We start from the raw sequence: 15817 nt of genomic DNA on the forward strand, positions 1-15817 counted from the left end.
TAATTGTTCCCTTCTTTATGGAAAAGATTTTTGAGCATTTATTCGATATTCTTGATATCCAGTTTCAGGTCCATTGACTAGCACACTCTGAGTCTTCACTATCAGGACAACTTTGGTATAACAGTAGGACAACTGCATGTTAATACTGAGGCAAACCTGAGCACTAGTTTAAAAATAAGTGCGACTAGTACTACTAGTTAACATCTACTGCTTTACTAGTATTTTTAAAATTGTCCTACAGTGAAGAAATCCAGAAATGTCACACAGAAGTGGAATGCAGTAGTGGCAAAACAGTCATTAGTAAGACAAAGTTTTTCTGCAAGTCTGTTGCATTTGTTCTAATTTGCGCTGAATTACTAGTCCTAGTGATGTCAAACAGTGTACTCGCAATTGGACCTTAGAGTGGTTATCAAAGATACTGAATAAATGCTCAAATGGCTATTCAGACTACTTCAGATGATAGCGCTGTACTAAAACAGGCTAGTCTCCCTCTCCCCTTAAAGCAGTCACTTATTTTAATCAATCACACTATTTATGATAAACACAAACAGTATAAGATGACATTATTTATCCATTATATTCTGCTGGGTATAGTATAGTTTACAGAGCTGGGCATTCCGCCTATCCGACAGACCGGTCCATCTACCCACCTATGACGGACGCCCATTTTGTAGGCGTTAAACGATAGACGGGAAACTTATAATAGACGGACTAAGCATAGGCGGAAGTGCATTTTTTCTGTCTATCGTGTCTGTCTATCGTCTATGTCTGCGGTGAGGCTTCAATGGCCGTGGTGAGGCTTCCGTGTCTTGTTGACAGCTTCTCGGTCCTAAAAGGAGACACATTTAGGACGGCCACGGTGAGTCTTTCGTTTCAATTATCGGTCAGTGAGTGGCGGTGGAAGGGTGCAATGAAATTGCTCGACAGAAATGCTGACAGAAGCCCGTTTAAAATGGTAGTTGGACCAACCTATAGGTGATTACTATTTGGTCCGGCTTGACAAAAAGGCAGATAGATGGACGGCGGGATGGTACCAACGCTGCAAACGTAAGGTGATAAATGGACGGGCAAACCGAAGTGGGTTTTCGTCCGGCCCTCTATTCGTTCCTATTTGTTCCTTTGTTTTGTAAACTAACTGTTAACAATTTGTACCTTATCGCTTTGCATACAAAGTATGTCCTTGTGTGGGACATCTATAGTCCGTGAAAATCTCTACCAGCGTATACATTTAAACGACCCGGAAGTGGAAGTCTTTGTTTCCTCTTAAAATAACCTGCCGTTATTTTACAATCATTATTTTATAAAAACTTAAAACACAAAAGTTTTGCAATAAAACACAATAGTATTGCGTTATTACTCAATCTTAAATATTCTCCTGATGTCCCCTGGCTTGCTCCAATCGGCATCATCATCATCATCATCATCATCATCATCATCACCCTCGATGTTTCTGAAAAACTGTGTAACAAATAGGAGACCTCTACAAACCAATCAGAATGGGGTAATGAAATGCGAAACAAGACGCTGCAGTCATCATGTTTACAAGCAGTGACATTTCAGTGTTTATACTGTTGGGAAATAATTTCTCTGATGCCTCATGTCCGGGTTAAGACATTACCGGACAGAGACCACCTGTGTGCATGCAACAATGTGAAATGTCCATATTGTTGTCAGCCTGACACCATTCCCCAATATCTAACTGTCAAATCAATCATCCGTCAGTCACGCAGAATACATATTAAAGATTGTTTTGTGTGATCTGAGAAAGTTTGATTTGCTGCTCAGACAGTACTACTTGCCCTATTTTGAAAATATCAGACTTGAAAATGCGTGACTAAGTGTAAAGGCAGTATTCCTGCTTATGGACTGTACATATAGGAAGCGTTAATTACTAGTCATCATCAGAAATGTATTTTAAATCAAACATGTTTCATGTTTCATTACAACCTTTGACTAAAGCCATGGTCCTGCCAGTTGGTCCCGGTCTGGTTTGCATTTCCATGGCAGAGTCACAATAGGTGCTGTGCAGTTGAGTCAACCACGTCAAAGCAGTAGGACACAGGGTAATCCAGCAATGACGCAACAAAGAACAACAATACCGCAAGCAAAGAATAGCAATGGAAGACATGCATTGTTTTGTTTTCTTTCTTCTTAGCATGTGGCATTTTGTTTACCATATCGTATAGTCCTATTTACTTGTTGATAAGAAGGCTTTCAATTTCTATCCCTGTTGGTGTATGGAAACGACAATTATCGTCTGTCAAAATTCAACAACCTGCGTACAATGTGTCTATGAAAATAATTTTCCCTGCCATCCAAAAGATGCAATTATTCATTTTGGTTCAATAATACAAGACAGCAATTGATACCTCTGACCTATACCACATCTCTTGTGAATTAAACACTGATGGAAATTCCACAAGCTGTTTCTCCAGCTTCCTATTGAATGTGTAATTCTTCACCAAATAATTATAGTAGCACACTCACCTTCTGGTCTTCGAAGGCTTTGCGGAGCTTCATGTAATTGGTGAGGGCCCTCATTGCAATGGGCAGCTTTCCAATGACCTTGAGGTCAATGGGTCGCCTGTGAGCCGAGGTTATGAAGGTGTTCATCCACCAGTAGGTGGCTTTTGACAGCAGGTTGACAAAGGGCTGCAGAAAACGAACACCCAGGTCCTGAAGGTCCTCGGGGGGCTTCACTTCTGTCGGGTTTGCGAAACACATGTATCGCTGTAAGACAAGGTCACACACAATTAGTTAGTTTAACAGGTTCTTTGTTGGCCGAGGATTATGAGACTCAACCGCATCATCCACTTGGAAATATGCTTAAAGGGGAAGTCAACACAAACATATTATGTTCTATGCCGGCCCACTAGTTGAAACAAGGCATTCTGATTCATATTGTGTTTGCGGAATATGAGTTAAGCAGGAAAATCTAGCCATCTCATGGGGCGGCCATTTTGTCACCTCTGTCGACTGACAATGACATCACAGTTGCTCAGGGCTCAAATAACGACCAATCATGGCTCAGCTTCAGAATACAGGTGAGCTGTGACTGGTCGTTACCTGCACGCTTTTCATGTGCTTCCCAGTAGTCACACTGTACATGCATATTCTGCCCTCTAGTGGTTCAACACATGTAATACCATGGATAATGCCACAGGAATCAGGGCACAATTTAGAAAAACACCCAGCCTTATGCGTGTGTGTACAAAGGTACATTGTGTAAATGTAGCCAACACAAATACAGCTTACTGCATTTTCTTTACATTCTAAAATTTGGTGGAGGTCTGAACTCTAATGCATTGTTTTAGAGTGTTAACCATGTATTGCAAACTCTCTGAACCACTATGGTTGATCACTTGAATCACCTCGCCACTGTCCTGTGAAAAACACATACCGGTATGTCCAATTTTGGATTTTTTTTATTTTATTTTCATATTAATGCAATGTCTGTAACGTGGAAACACCATTCATGTAAAAATAAGAAAAATGAAAAAAAAATGGACATGAATGTTTTTCACAGGACAGCTACGATATACTATTGATGTGTGTACTTTTTAAGCCAGTTTTGTTCTGGGTGACTCACTGTGCTTTGTGATTTTAAGGTCGGTATGCTTCATCATGTACAAAACATGATGGGAGCATTGCTTTCACAGCTGTTTACCCAGAGGAAACAGAATCAGCAGATGAGGTGTACTCGGCTCAGGGGTTAACAAAGACAAATGTACTTTCAATTGTCATGAGGAGGAAAATAAACTGAATAATATAAAATGAGAAAAATGTCAAGCAAGAAAGCATATAGGTTCATCGGGTCTGTTTGCTCTCTTACTTAAATATTTCAGTTACAGTTCTGTCTGGCACAATGTCAAAACAGTTTACTGCACTGCCCGTTGGGGATCCAGACTAAAAACAGACGCGAGTTACATGAAAAAAAAAAAAAAAACTGAAATCTATCAGCTACACGTCTGCACAACATGCGTCATTCCAGAAAGTGGGGTCACACTCACCCTGCCCAGGATCACATTGATCTCCACAGCCAGAAGGAGTCCATAAAGCAGCACCAGCAGGCACGTGATGCAGTAGCGCAGCTGCCTGGCGCCGATACCATGCTCTGTGTATTTGGCAAACTTGATGGTCTTCATGATGAAGGCAAGAACCCAGTAGATAAGGAGGGCTGAGGAGATTTCATGTGGAGAAGACGTTAGACAAGCCTCAAAAATAATGCATATGAGCTTTCATCAAGTGTTGGAATTTTAATTTTTAATGACTTGACTAGACTAGGTCTAGTTGTCCTGTCTTGTCTGTGCTTAATTTTCTGGGCTTGACATACAGTATAAACAAACACAGGTAAAGACATACCCGCAGACATATCACATAATATAAAGTATATCACTCTGCGAAGCAGTCTGGTGTGCAGGTGAGTGAGAGTTACCGTAAAGCAATTGGATTTTCACTCAATACTCAATTGTTATACGTAGGCTGGCGGTAAAGCACAATCTCTCATATATTTTGGTCATCCGCCCCCACTTTCCTAATCTTAAAATAAACCCTCACAATTCACACGAGTATGCCTTATTTTAGAGCAGATGCTTTCAGATTTGTAACCTGTACATATTTTACTTTGGTTGATGGCGCCATTGCCACGGATCCAGAGCAGAACAGGAGGTAATACACACACTAAGGAAATTGGATTTATGGCAGTTTGTGTTTTTTATACACAATCATTTCACTATCAAATCGCTACTCTGTAATATTACATCATATAGTATTAGTAAGAAAAATAAGAGTGCCATCTGGAAGGGCAGTGCTTTTCCTCCCACAATGACAAGTCAACACTGGTCTCACTGAAGTCTCTCTTCAAGGATTTTGCATATTATCTGAGGTTGACTTGTAAATTTTATATATATATATATATATATATATATATATAAAAGAAGCTTAAATAACATGAATTATCGTTTTTTTTATTCAAGGTACTGTTTACAATCATCAATTTATTGTTTGACTGTTCATCCACATGAAATAATATATACACTTGAACTACAATGGGTCCACTGATAGTGTAGTGGTACACACGCCTGAGTTGTGTGCGGGCAGCGTGGGATCGATTCCCGCTCAGTGACAGTGTCTGTGTGTGCCCTGCGACTGGCTGGCGACCAGTTCAGGGTGTAGTCTGCCTTCGCCCATTGACGGCTGGGATAGGCTCCAGCAACTCCCCGCGACCCTATATAGGATAAGCGGTTTGGAAGATGACATGACATGACAACTACAATGGGTAGTTGTACTCAACATTATCCAACCTCAATTGCAAATTCTATTTATATTTACAAAACTGAGCAAGCTAGTTCACTATAAAGTAAAAAAAAAAGAACAAGAACAGTTTAAATAGCTAATAGCTAAGTTATAACAATAATACAGCAGATAGAATCTCTTAAAAGTGGCCACCCATTGAACGTTTGTACATGTGTAATTTACAACAGTGGTTGAATAACTTTATGTACAACTCTATTTAAAGTACTGTATAAGGTCAAAAATGCTAAAGTGATTTTCATCATGTCAGTCATGGAGAATGGCGATAATTAAATCTGGTGCAGACTCATTAAGGTTTTTTGCTTCATTTGTATTGAAGAACATCAATGCCACAGCACCAGAGGCTGCTAATGCAACGATTGCGTCCAATTCTGCTGCCCCACTGAACCGCTACTCTCTTGATAGAGCGACTCTGACATGAAGACCTACTAGCCCAAGACGGCTCAGCAAACAAGTGAAGCGCTCAGATCTTAACACCGTTTAGTTAATGATGCACAGTGTTGATTTTGTTCTTTATTTCATGCGAGAAAAACCTTATCTTGCATCTTTTTTACACGGCTATTAGCAGACTCATTCACATTTATATCTGTTTTGGGAATACAAAAACAATCAGGCAAACCAGCTAATGCTCATTTGCGTAATGAAAAAAGATTATTCATGTCTGCTTGGAGCACTGTGCGCCCGATGATATTGCTTTCTATCCTGATGCTGTCTCATCTCAGGGCAAAGAACCGTTCAGCTGGAGACACATTACTAAACCAGTCGCCTCAATTTTAGAATCAGATCACATTGAAGCACGTACAAGCTTACATTGCGATTGTTGTTCATTTCAACAAAAAGGTCAAAATGGCAACATATGATTAATTTAATCCTGGCTTTGACAGGCCATGACTGATTCAAAACCAAATAGAATGATAGTGTGTCACAGAGAACGACCAAGCAAAGTTTAAGTGTGCTCTAGGTGCATGATGGCTTTACCTAATAGTAGTTTGGGGAAGTTGGAGGTCTCAATGTTATGATAGTAGACAATCGAGGTGATGCCAGCCAAAAAGGCAAGACCTGCGGGCATGTACAGGTGAAGATGGAGAGATTGGCTGAACCTAAAGTAGGGCCAGAGCAAGGAGACAGAATTAAAAATAAGCAATCAATCAGTCAAGTTTACTTGTTATTTCTGTGTCTTTAGACTTGGTTCTAATTAGAAATCGTAAATCTATAACATCATAACAGCTGGGATGTTGCTGTCTGACTGATGGCTGTCCACACTTACAAACTCCGTTTTTTTATAGTAATGCTGATGGTTGCAAGAAAGTCAGCTATGCAAACCACTACACCAGAAATGACCCTATCTTGACTATAGAGTAAAGCCTTGAGTTTAATTGATTTCGCTCATAACACAGAACACGAGTCATCTTTCCCGATTGAAATAGAAATGGCGTTAATCTGCTACAGTCATCCGCCCCCCCAAAAAATAACATTATGTTTCTGTTTTTTAAAAAATCTTTTCAGGAAAATATATAAAATTGTACTCAAATAATATCATAATTTAATAGAATTTAAAAAATGGAACTGTCCATGCATAATTAATTCAATGTGTGACTCCTTCTAATGTGCGAGTCTTGGCACCAGGGGGCAGTATAATACAGACATGCAGACATAAACAAAAAAGAATAGCTACTCAACTACTGTAAGTGACTCGCTCAGAGGATAAAGAATATATGCCTATGAGTATTGTAGTATCTGTTAACATGACAGGTGTTGCTTCACCGTTAGTGTTATATTTGTTATAAAATATATGTTGCTTAAAGGGTTCTAAAACTGCAACTATTGATGCTAATGGTTATTGTGTCAATGGCGTTTTACCTCTGTATGTTAGCATTAAGCTAGCAGGGCCTTTAGGCAGTTGTTTGTTTTTTCAATGCACAGGTGCCACTAGCCCTTGTTTGATGTTTAGTTTCACAGCAAACTTCAATTTCATCAAACAGCTGATTTTTTTTTTCAAGCAGGTGAACAATTCTTGTGTTTGCTTCAATAAAAGCAACCTCTGATCTGTGTGCACTCCACAAAGCATCTTAGCCAGCTCCTGTTGCTTACTGCCCCCACATATGAAGTCATCAAGCAGAGACAGCACAGAGATAAAACCTACCCATCGGAGACAATGCCCTCTGCAATCTCGCAGACAAGGATGAAGAGCAGCACAAAGGTGAGCAGCCAGCGCAGGTTGTGACCTGGGAAGTGAAGCCAGGTGCTGTGGTGGATGTGGACCTTTGAGCTCTGACTTCCCCAGCCTCACAAAGGGAACGGCAAAAAGGAAGGTTAAGGAAGTGTGACTTCGACAGTGAAATAAAAACAGATTTGACTTGTATACCTCACTCTCGGTTCCCTTCAGTAGCGGCTTTGCACCTCAAAAGAACATTGTGAGCTTGCAATATTAGATAAGGCTCATCAAGGCTTTCCTGCGGTAATGGCAATTTGCCTTCTGATAAATACTCGAGGAGCATCTTCGCTGGTTATGACAGTGATCACAGAGAGGTGGATTCTGCTGATCCTTGAGGCCATTATTTCCCTCTGACTTCCACGTCCTTCATAACAACTGTGATGCGTAACCATGCGTCAAGGTGGTCAGTGTGGAATAAGAATGATGAATAGAAGCTGCTGACATTAAATATATCTAGATGACCGTTGGTGGAGTAAGGTGCTGTATTATTCATTCGAATCCACACGTCTTTGGCGGCCGTGTAGTATGTAAATAGCGAGTAACGTACTCATGAGCTAACTCTCTCGAGTTTCAGTTGCGCTGCAGGGTGAGAGGGAGCGACTTCAAGTGTACAAATAGGACTTGTTTCTTTAGGTCTACTCAAGATAAACGTGACGACATAATGGTCCCTGAGGAATGCAAAGGACAAGTGAAAACACAGCTCAGGATAATAAAAGAAACAGCAATAAAGTGCAACTTTTCCTTTTAACAACTGATTTACTTTGACACATTTATCGTCAATTTTTTGCTCTTCCACTGCAGACTGCTCATTTGCCTAAATTGGCTCAATGTTTCAAGTTAATGTCGAACGTATGACCCGCTAAATGAAGATTAAGATGCAGGTTGCCATATCGAGGAGAGAATAACTCCAAGCTCTAAATGTGTTGTGAGGGTATGCTGTGCAACAGTGTGATTTTATAGGTGCAGGTGAGTAAATGGAAAATATTGAACAACAATTCATAACACAAAAGGCAAAAGTGGTGAGAGAGGAGGCATAGGCCACAGGATTTGTTCCAGTGTAACCAGCATGTAATGAATTATAAGTACAAACACATTTGGAGCTGCACTTTCAAAGCACCTCTCAATATTGTATTTATAAATTCTATGTACATGGATTTTTCTTTTGCTAAATTTCAGCTGAATTAGGCTGATAGAAGGCGACTGTGACAAAGCACATGAAGGAAATGTAAACGTCCACAAAGTCTTTTGTTTTGCACAAAATGTCTTCAAGAGCTTCCAAAGATGACAATACCCAATGTTTGGGATGCATCCGTGAATACATATATCATATTTGTAAAAATAAATGTTACATTGTTGGACATGTGAACCATGAAAATGTTTAATAAAAAGAAAATTGAAAAAAAAATGTAAATAAATAAATAAATAAATAGATGTGACCTATATTTAAGATTTGCCCGAAGACACCAGAAAATATATTTTTAGCAAGTTTGGTTTCAAACCATCATGTCTTCAAGCCATTGTTATGCTAGTTATTGTGGCATAGGCTACATAGGAAATTTGCAAACCCGTTTTCAGGTTAGCTCACATATAGCGGATTTACGGTTCTCTGGTAATAATGATACTTTTTCAATTTGTCATTATCGGTACACGTAAGTGGCGACAACACACAAAACAGCGAACATGAAAATCAAAATATTTCTAGAGTTTTGATGTACTTTAAGATGAACATTTTCTGACATCTCGTTTCAATGATATTCTAATGTCTCATAAATAATCATCATAATAATCTAATTATATTCGAACTGTATGGCATGAAAAAGCACCAACTGTGAATGTTCCACAGTAAATGCTTTTCATATATATAACAACAGGAACACCGGGGCGGTGTCAATCCAGTTATGGAGAGTGACAAATTGTTCATGTTTCATGCCTTCTCAAATGGGCGCACGTGCAGAGAAGCAAAAGTGGTGGCGGTTACACACTGAACTTTCCACTTTATGAATGGGCCAGAACATATTTAGGAAGGTAACTACAACATCTTTTAAAACTCATAATCAAGGACTATGCACAAATATTTAAACCAGTCTCAAGCATTTATTCATTGGATAAAAAAGGTCGGACATGCTAATTGGGTATTTATGTTCTTGGACAATATACGCTCAGAAGGGGTGCTCTTGATTGTAAATATTAAAAGGCAAAGCAACCATGTGGAAGCCATACACTGTAGTGGAAATACATAGACATTATCGATGAATTAATTATGTAATTATCACAAAAGGAGAAGGTTAAAAAAAAGATGTTGTTGTGTGTTGTGTGTAATTTGAGACCCACTGGGACTCGTGCTCATGTTCACTCATCATGTGTGATCGGTGGAGGTGTGGAGCAAAACTCACCGATGAAGAGGATGGGGAATGTGATGAAGAGGAGGAAGACGTGTGGCACCACGTTGAGCGCGTCCAGGAAACAGCCGTTGTTCAGAACGCCCCCGTCCACATTGTAGGCCACCGAGTTATTCTCGCTCCCACAGAACGCCAAGGACATGGTGCAACCGGGACTCTGCATGGAGCCAGCGTGAGGAAGGAGAGCAGAAGGAGGAGGGGGAGGAGGAGGAGGAGGACCAGGAGGGGGGAGTATCAGAGACAGATGAGAGACCCACATATTTTCAAAAAGCAGAATGGTGTCTTTTTAAAGGAAAACACTGACAGCCTCTTCAGCAGCTCCTGCCAATATCCAGTCTGACCTCCTTTCTGTTCTCCCAGCTTGCAGAATTTGGATCCAGTGACGAAGAGAAGGAATGGGGAGAGCGAATGTTGTGTGGGGGGCAGGGGGGGGTGTCAGAGACAATCCCAGTCCAGTGCAACGGTAGCTCCCTCGCCTCCTCTGCAGTCTAAGCCGCTTTGGGGGTCACGATGGTGACAAACATCTGCATCCTGTCTGCCTGCGACTGCACACATCCTCTAAAAGTGAGACTTGGGTTTTGGCTCAGCTCTGCACAACTCCACTGGAACGCATTCACACTCTCTCACATGGCTCTCACACACACTAACACGCGCGCACCCCGAGAGCGGCGGCAGCATTCTGCGGTGCACCTGCTATTCCTGTCTCTTTTCAGACTGGAGCGACCTTGGGAGACGAGAGCAGGAGGGGCTGAACGTGCAGGCGGGCTGGACGAGTTAGCTGGGAAAGGCAGGAGGGTGAAGATGAAGAGGGGGAGGGAGAAAACACACAAAGATGAAGAGAGAGAGGGATGGTGTCTTCCCAATGAGGAGAGCAATCATCATAAAATTGTATTAAGCAAGAGCAAGCGTGCTAATCTAAATCCCAACTCGGTTTTAAGAGTTACCTCCTATCTCCTTCTCTCATTCATTCATTGAACATATCATATCATACCCAAGAGAGCTTGAACAAAAAATAACCCACACAACCGACCACTGGTAGGACGCATACGTAAGAAAGGACATTAAACATTCATAGATACCTGGATGGGATAAATGTGTTGAGTGACCAGTTGATTGGGGGAAAGGATGTGCATGCAGCCAATCAATGGGATCAGTAAAACTGACGGGAGCAGATTTGAATAATCCGTAGAGGGACATTCCCGATGGCTTTTGTCTTTTTTTTTCTATTACTGCGCACGCTTTGTACACAGGGAACGCGACAATGGGCGGTTGCCATGAGCTGTTAGCTGCTGTTTTAAATCACCATGGATACAGCATGTGATGCAAGTAGTACACACATACACTTGCATGCAATCAACTGGGTGTTTTGGTGCAGCAGGTTAGAGTGGGGTAAGTCGTGCCAATTTTTACATTTTTTAAAATGTCTTTTACGCAAGGGGATCGCAATGCCTCCAATTAAAATATGTATTAGGATGATGTGCATCCCTGGGAGCAATCACTTTGCATCTCAAATAAACCGTTTGAGAAATACAACTTTAGAAAAAAAAAAGTGGTTTTGTGGCACAACTTGCCCCGAGTGCTGGGTTAATTGTGCCATTAGTCAGAAATCACTGGGGTAAATTGTGCTGTTGATAACCGAAGTAGAAAAAGATTATTTTAATGTTACAAATGATAATGCTGTATAAAAGCAAGACTAATTCAATACAAAAGTACTTGCTAAAGTTTTATCAAAGGCTAATTTGCTTCAGCAAGGCCTAGCGCCACATGTAGACATGAACTAAATGAATATTGCAAAATGAGCACTTAACAGTTAAGTGCTCATTTTGCAATTAAGTCGTAACTGCATCTGCATCTGAATATCTTCACAGGTTCAGCCTAATACTGGACATCCCACTTGTCAATGCTGCTGGGGATTGTGAACTTGTGCTCCCTTCTAGCTGTACCACCAAGCCTATTTTTCTCTTATCCAAATATCTTTTTATGGTCATAGTGCAGATCTTCATCTCCTTTCTAACCTGACGTACGGTCTTCCCCTGTTGCCCCTCTTTCACTGCTCTTTCCAACTCCTCAAGAGGAGTTGAAACCCTGTCTGCCTTTTGTATCTGCGTGCCATGATGGATTTTGGTCCAAAATTAAGAATGGATTAATTAATTAATTACTAATTTGCGTGATCAAATGTAAGAATACAATGTACAACAACAATAAAATACAAAACATATGTAATATATAGTAAATAATCACAAGTTGGGGGATGTTATGCCATTGGCACAACTTAACCAAGGTCCTTTGGCACAAATTAAGTCAATTTGAAGGAAATGCATTTTGAGCTAGCATCATGCTAACTGTATAGACTCATGATCTACCTTACTAAACCACTAAAACATGTGTTAACCGTTTTCAAAGTTTTCTATAATTGTTCACAGCACAACACAGCGATAAAAAAAAACCTTAATCATAGAAATTTTACTTTGAAGGGCAAAACAATTTGGGGGGGGAACTTAAATGTGCTTTCCTATCAAGCCATAGATATCCCTTCTTTGCAGGTTGAGCGAAATGGATGGCTCTTCAAAAATATGTGGTTCCATGACCAACTTCTTCTATGGTTTCCTAAATAACAGGGGTGGCACGACTTGCCCCTTAGCACAAATTACCCTACTCCCCCCTACTTGAAACTGACGAATTGTGTCTTAACTGTCTCACATTTATAGCGTTGTCTTGATATGCCAGACTAATGGAGAGATGTGCCAGCTCAAATTAATCAGTTTCAAATCAGTTTCAGTCTCTTAAAACGTAGTTGAGGAGAGCAAATGAGTCCTGACAAGAGGAACATTTAATCAAACTTTGTTGGTGACTGGTGACCTATAGCAACGAAATTTCCATCCGAGGTGTCCACAATGAGAGTGCAGTGAAAAAGAAACATGGCGAGAATAAAATAAACACAAATTTAGGTCAACATAGCTTGGGACAAAAAAAATCACAATATGCAGTCGTAAAATATCAGACGGTAAGACAAACTGTGAAAGCACACACAACCAACTCAGCTAATATAAACTTGAACTGCAGGCTATAAGAGGTGAAAGGTGAACGATGAATTTGCTGGAGCTCATCTCCGCAAAAGGACTCATCATCACTTTTTCGCTCAGAGTTGCAGTGTCTTTTGGAAGTGATCTTTTAAGTGCAAGTTTTCCACCAGCTGTCTAAGTCCTACTGTTGTATTCGTGTCATTGCTGCACATAATGGCATTTAAGCATGACTAAATCCGCCTTAATCTGAATAAAAATCGGGATGGCACAAACAGATTAGTCATAATAATGCAACACCATTCCATGTGTGGAGGCAGGCGATTACAAACTTACCAGGTTGTATCGTGAGATCATCGTTGACTCCTCAGCATTGCCACGTCCGTCACTTCCGATGGAGAAAAAGGGAATAATATACCAAAGTGCCTCCTGTAATGAGTTGGAACGGCAATCCAAAATTTGGACAGGTCGCGGTGGGCTCTTTGGAGGCTTGGAGCTATCCTGGGTTCTGAAGTCGGGTGCGGCAGGAGGTGAAAACTCACAACGAGGTGGGGGTGAAGTAGGCAGACCCAGGCCAACCTTTTGCCCCCGGTCCTGAACCGGCGAGCAGTTCAAGCAAAAGCCGCGCAGCGGGTCTATGCAATGCTGCAAATGGTAGCCGGACAAAAGTCACGTAGGCAGCGCGAGTGGAGATGACTACACAGTGTGGTTATATAACGGGGGAAAGGGATAAAACACACAGCACACGCGGAGCCCCGCTACACGGGGATTGTATGACCTACTTTTTGAGATTGATTTCAATGTTCTTACCACTGCAAACAAAATCGTTAAGATGTATGCAAGAAACACAGCTTGAAGACATGATTATATGAAACTCGAAATTTAAGGAGAATCACTATTGCCCCCTGTGGACACTCATCGATTGCACGACTGCAGTATTGTTGCTCCGCATCCTTCATACTATTGCTACCCTGTCACCGGCGTCAAACTCATTTTCAGCTATAGTTCCCCTGTTATGACTGTTAAAAATCCTATAAATGTTCCATCACCTCATATTGTTACGCAACTGCCCCTGCAATTGATTGTACTGTATATTGTTAAAATAAATTTGAAATCATAAGTCATGGAAAATTGTGGCATGCAAATATTACACATCAAATGTATTGCTCCATTTTGGTTACAAATAGGTTTGGTGGGGGGACAATGCTTGTAACATTTGTTAAAAGTGAAGAAAAATCGCAATTAGAATACAAATTTTGCACCAAAATGCAACTCACCAACCCATTTAGCTAGAGACTTGCTTTAGTGTCCCACATAAAGTGATGCAGTGGGTTGGATCTGTACCCTGGGCCTTGAGTTTAAAACAGGCGCTCAATCATTATTCAGTCTAGTCATATGTTTGAAAAATATCTCAGTACACCACTAAATGCAAATGTTATACAAATTTACTGAAAGAATGAGGATCTTGTCTCAATTTACTCACAAATGTACTTACCCAGTGTGAAATGTGGGCTTTTTTAGTTGAACACGAAGCAATTATTATTTGTGCATGAATGGCAAAAAAGCGGATACACTGGTTAATTTGACCATATTACTTTTATTTGGAGAGTATTTTAATTGTTATGCTGTCTCTATATGTCAAAGATTATTTTAATATGGCATTAGTGCACACAAATGTGCGTTGGCACAGTGGTTGGGAATCATGTACACAGCAAGGATTGGCTAAATCCATTTTAAAACTTTTGTAAATATAAATTCTGTAACCTTAACATTTTGTTGTTAAATAAAATGATCCTTAGACCTATCCAGACAAAACACACTAAAGGAACAGGCTCTGCAATATATGTTATATTATTGTGGAGCAGAATGACACTTATTAGCGATTTGTCAATTTAACAATATGGTGACTACTAAGTGTTCAGTCTGTGTCATTCTAAGAGATGCCTCTTTGCAGTAAAAAAAACAAACAAAAAAAAAAACCTGTACATATGCTCAGTATTATGTTGATGCGGCACACAATGTCATCGCAAAGTATAACCAGAGTACTAATCAGTTTTTTAACTAACACAATCCAAATGTATGTAAAACAAATAAATGAATGGAAATACCATATTTTAATGGGCATCTTTGAGCAACAAATGACACAAGAAAATGGAAAAAAGACTATGATGATGTAATGAGCATAAATGTATGAATTTAATATTGGCTAGTTTCTGCAGCACGGCAACCCGCATGTTTGCCTCACAATTGAGAGCTTCTGGGTCCAAATGTTAAGAACTTCCTCTGTGTTGAGTTTACAGTTCTCCCTGTGCTTGTGTGGGTTTTGTCTAGATTCCTCCTCCCATGGAGGGATTGGTGGAAGAATTGATTTGCTAGTTTCATTATGGGAGAGACGAAATTGAACAGCAAATTATTCTTAATTCGTTTATTATTCCTGTAAAGGGCAGTTGAGTTGACTTGATTTGACATAGTCTGAAATGCGCTACACATCTATTCCCACTGACCAATAATACACAAGCATGTAGGAAAGCAGGGCCTTTTTTTGTGGGGGGTTGGCAAAAGAAGCAAGAAAAGGCTACAGGAAAGTGCATTATTCTGAAATGATGGAAAGGAATCCTCAAGAATAAAATATCCTTCTTCTTAACCAGACTGGTTGTCTCGGCAGAGACTAGAAGAATGTCCTGTTGGGGAAGACAAAACACGTTCGTTAACTCAAAGTGAATACGAGTACATTGAGAACGTTTTGTCTTGTAGATGCTCTGCAACACAACAATCTAACACACATGCAGCTGAGTTCTACAAGCAAATAATCATCCGTTTGAAACTGCAGCCCAAAACTTCTCTTGCCATTTAATCCACATTTATGCCAA

General features: G+C 40.3%; 1 protein-coding gene across 2 annotated transcripts in view; it reads right to left on the bottom strand.

Moving 5' to 3' along the window:
* The window catches only part of abcc8 (ATP-binding cassette, sub-family C (CFTR/MRP), member 8), a 51892-nt gene extending 38240 nt beyond the window's left edge, over positions 1-13652 (bottom strand). For both annotated transcript variants that reach the window (XM_086027131.1, XM_086027129.1), the window contains exons 1-6: positions 13284-13652; positions 9922-10705; positions 7457-7598; positions 6292-6413; positions 4011-4177; positions 2488-2730 (exon numbers count right to left, since the gene is read on the bottom strand). In XM_086027131.1, coding sequence (XP_085883257.1) covers positions 2488-2730; positions 4011-4177; positions 6292-6413; positions 7457-7598; positions 9922-10186 — 939 coding nt within the window. In that variant the 5' untranslated portion in view covers positions 10187-10705; positions 13284-13652. The remainder of the gene's footprint in view (positions 1-2487; positions 2731-4010; positions 4178-6291; positions 6414-7456; positions 7599-9921; positions 10706-13283) is intronic.
* Positions 13653-15817: the final 2165 nt, after the last annotated feature.

This window comes from Filicampus tigris, chromosome 4 (genome assembly GCF_054856515.1).
Source record: "Filicampus tigris isolate MCC_2025a chromosome 4, RoL_Ftig_1.0, whole genome shotgun sequence".
Taxonomy (NCBI): Eukaryota; Metazoa; Chordata; class Actinopteri; order Syngnathiformes; family Syngnathidae; genus Filicampus; species Filicampus tigris.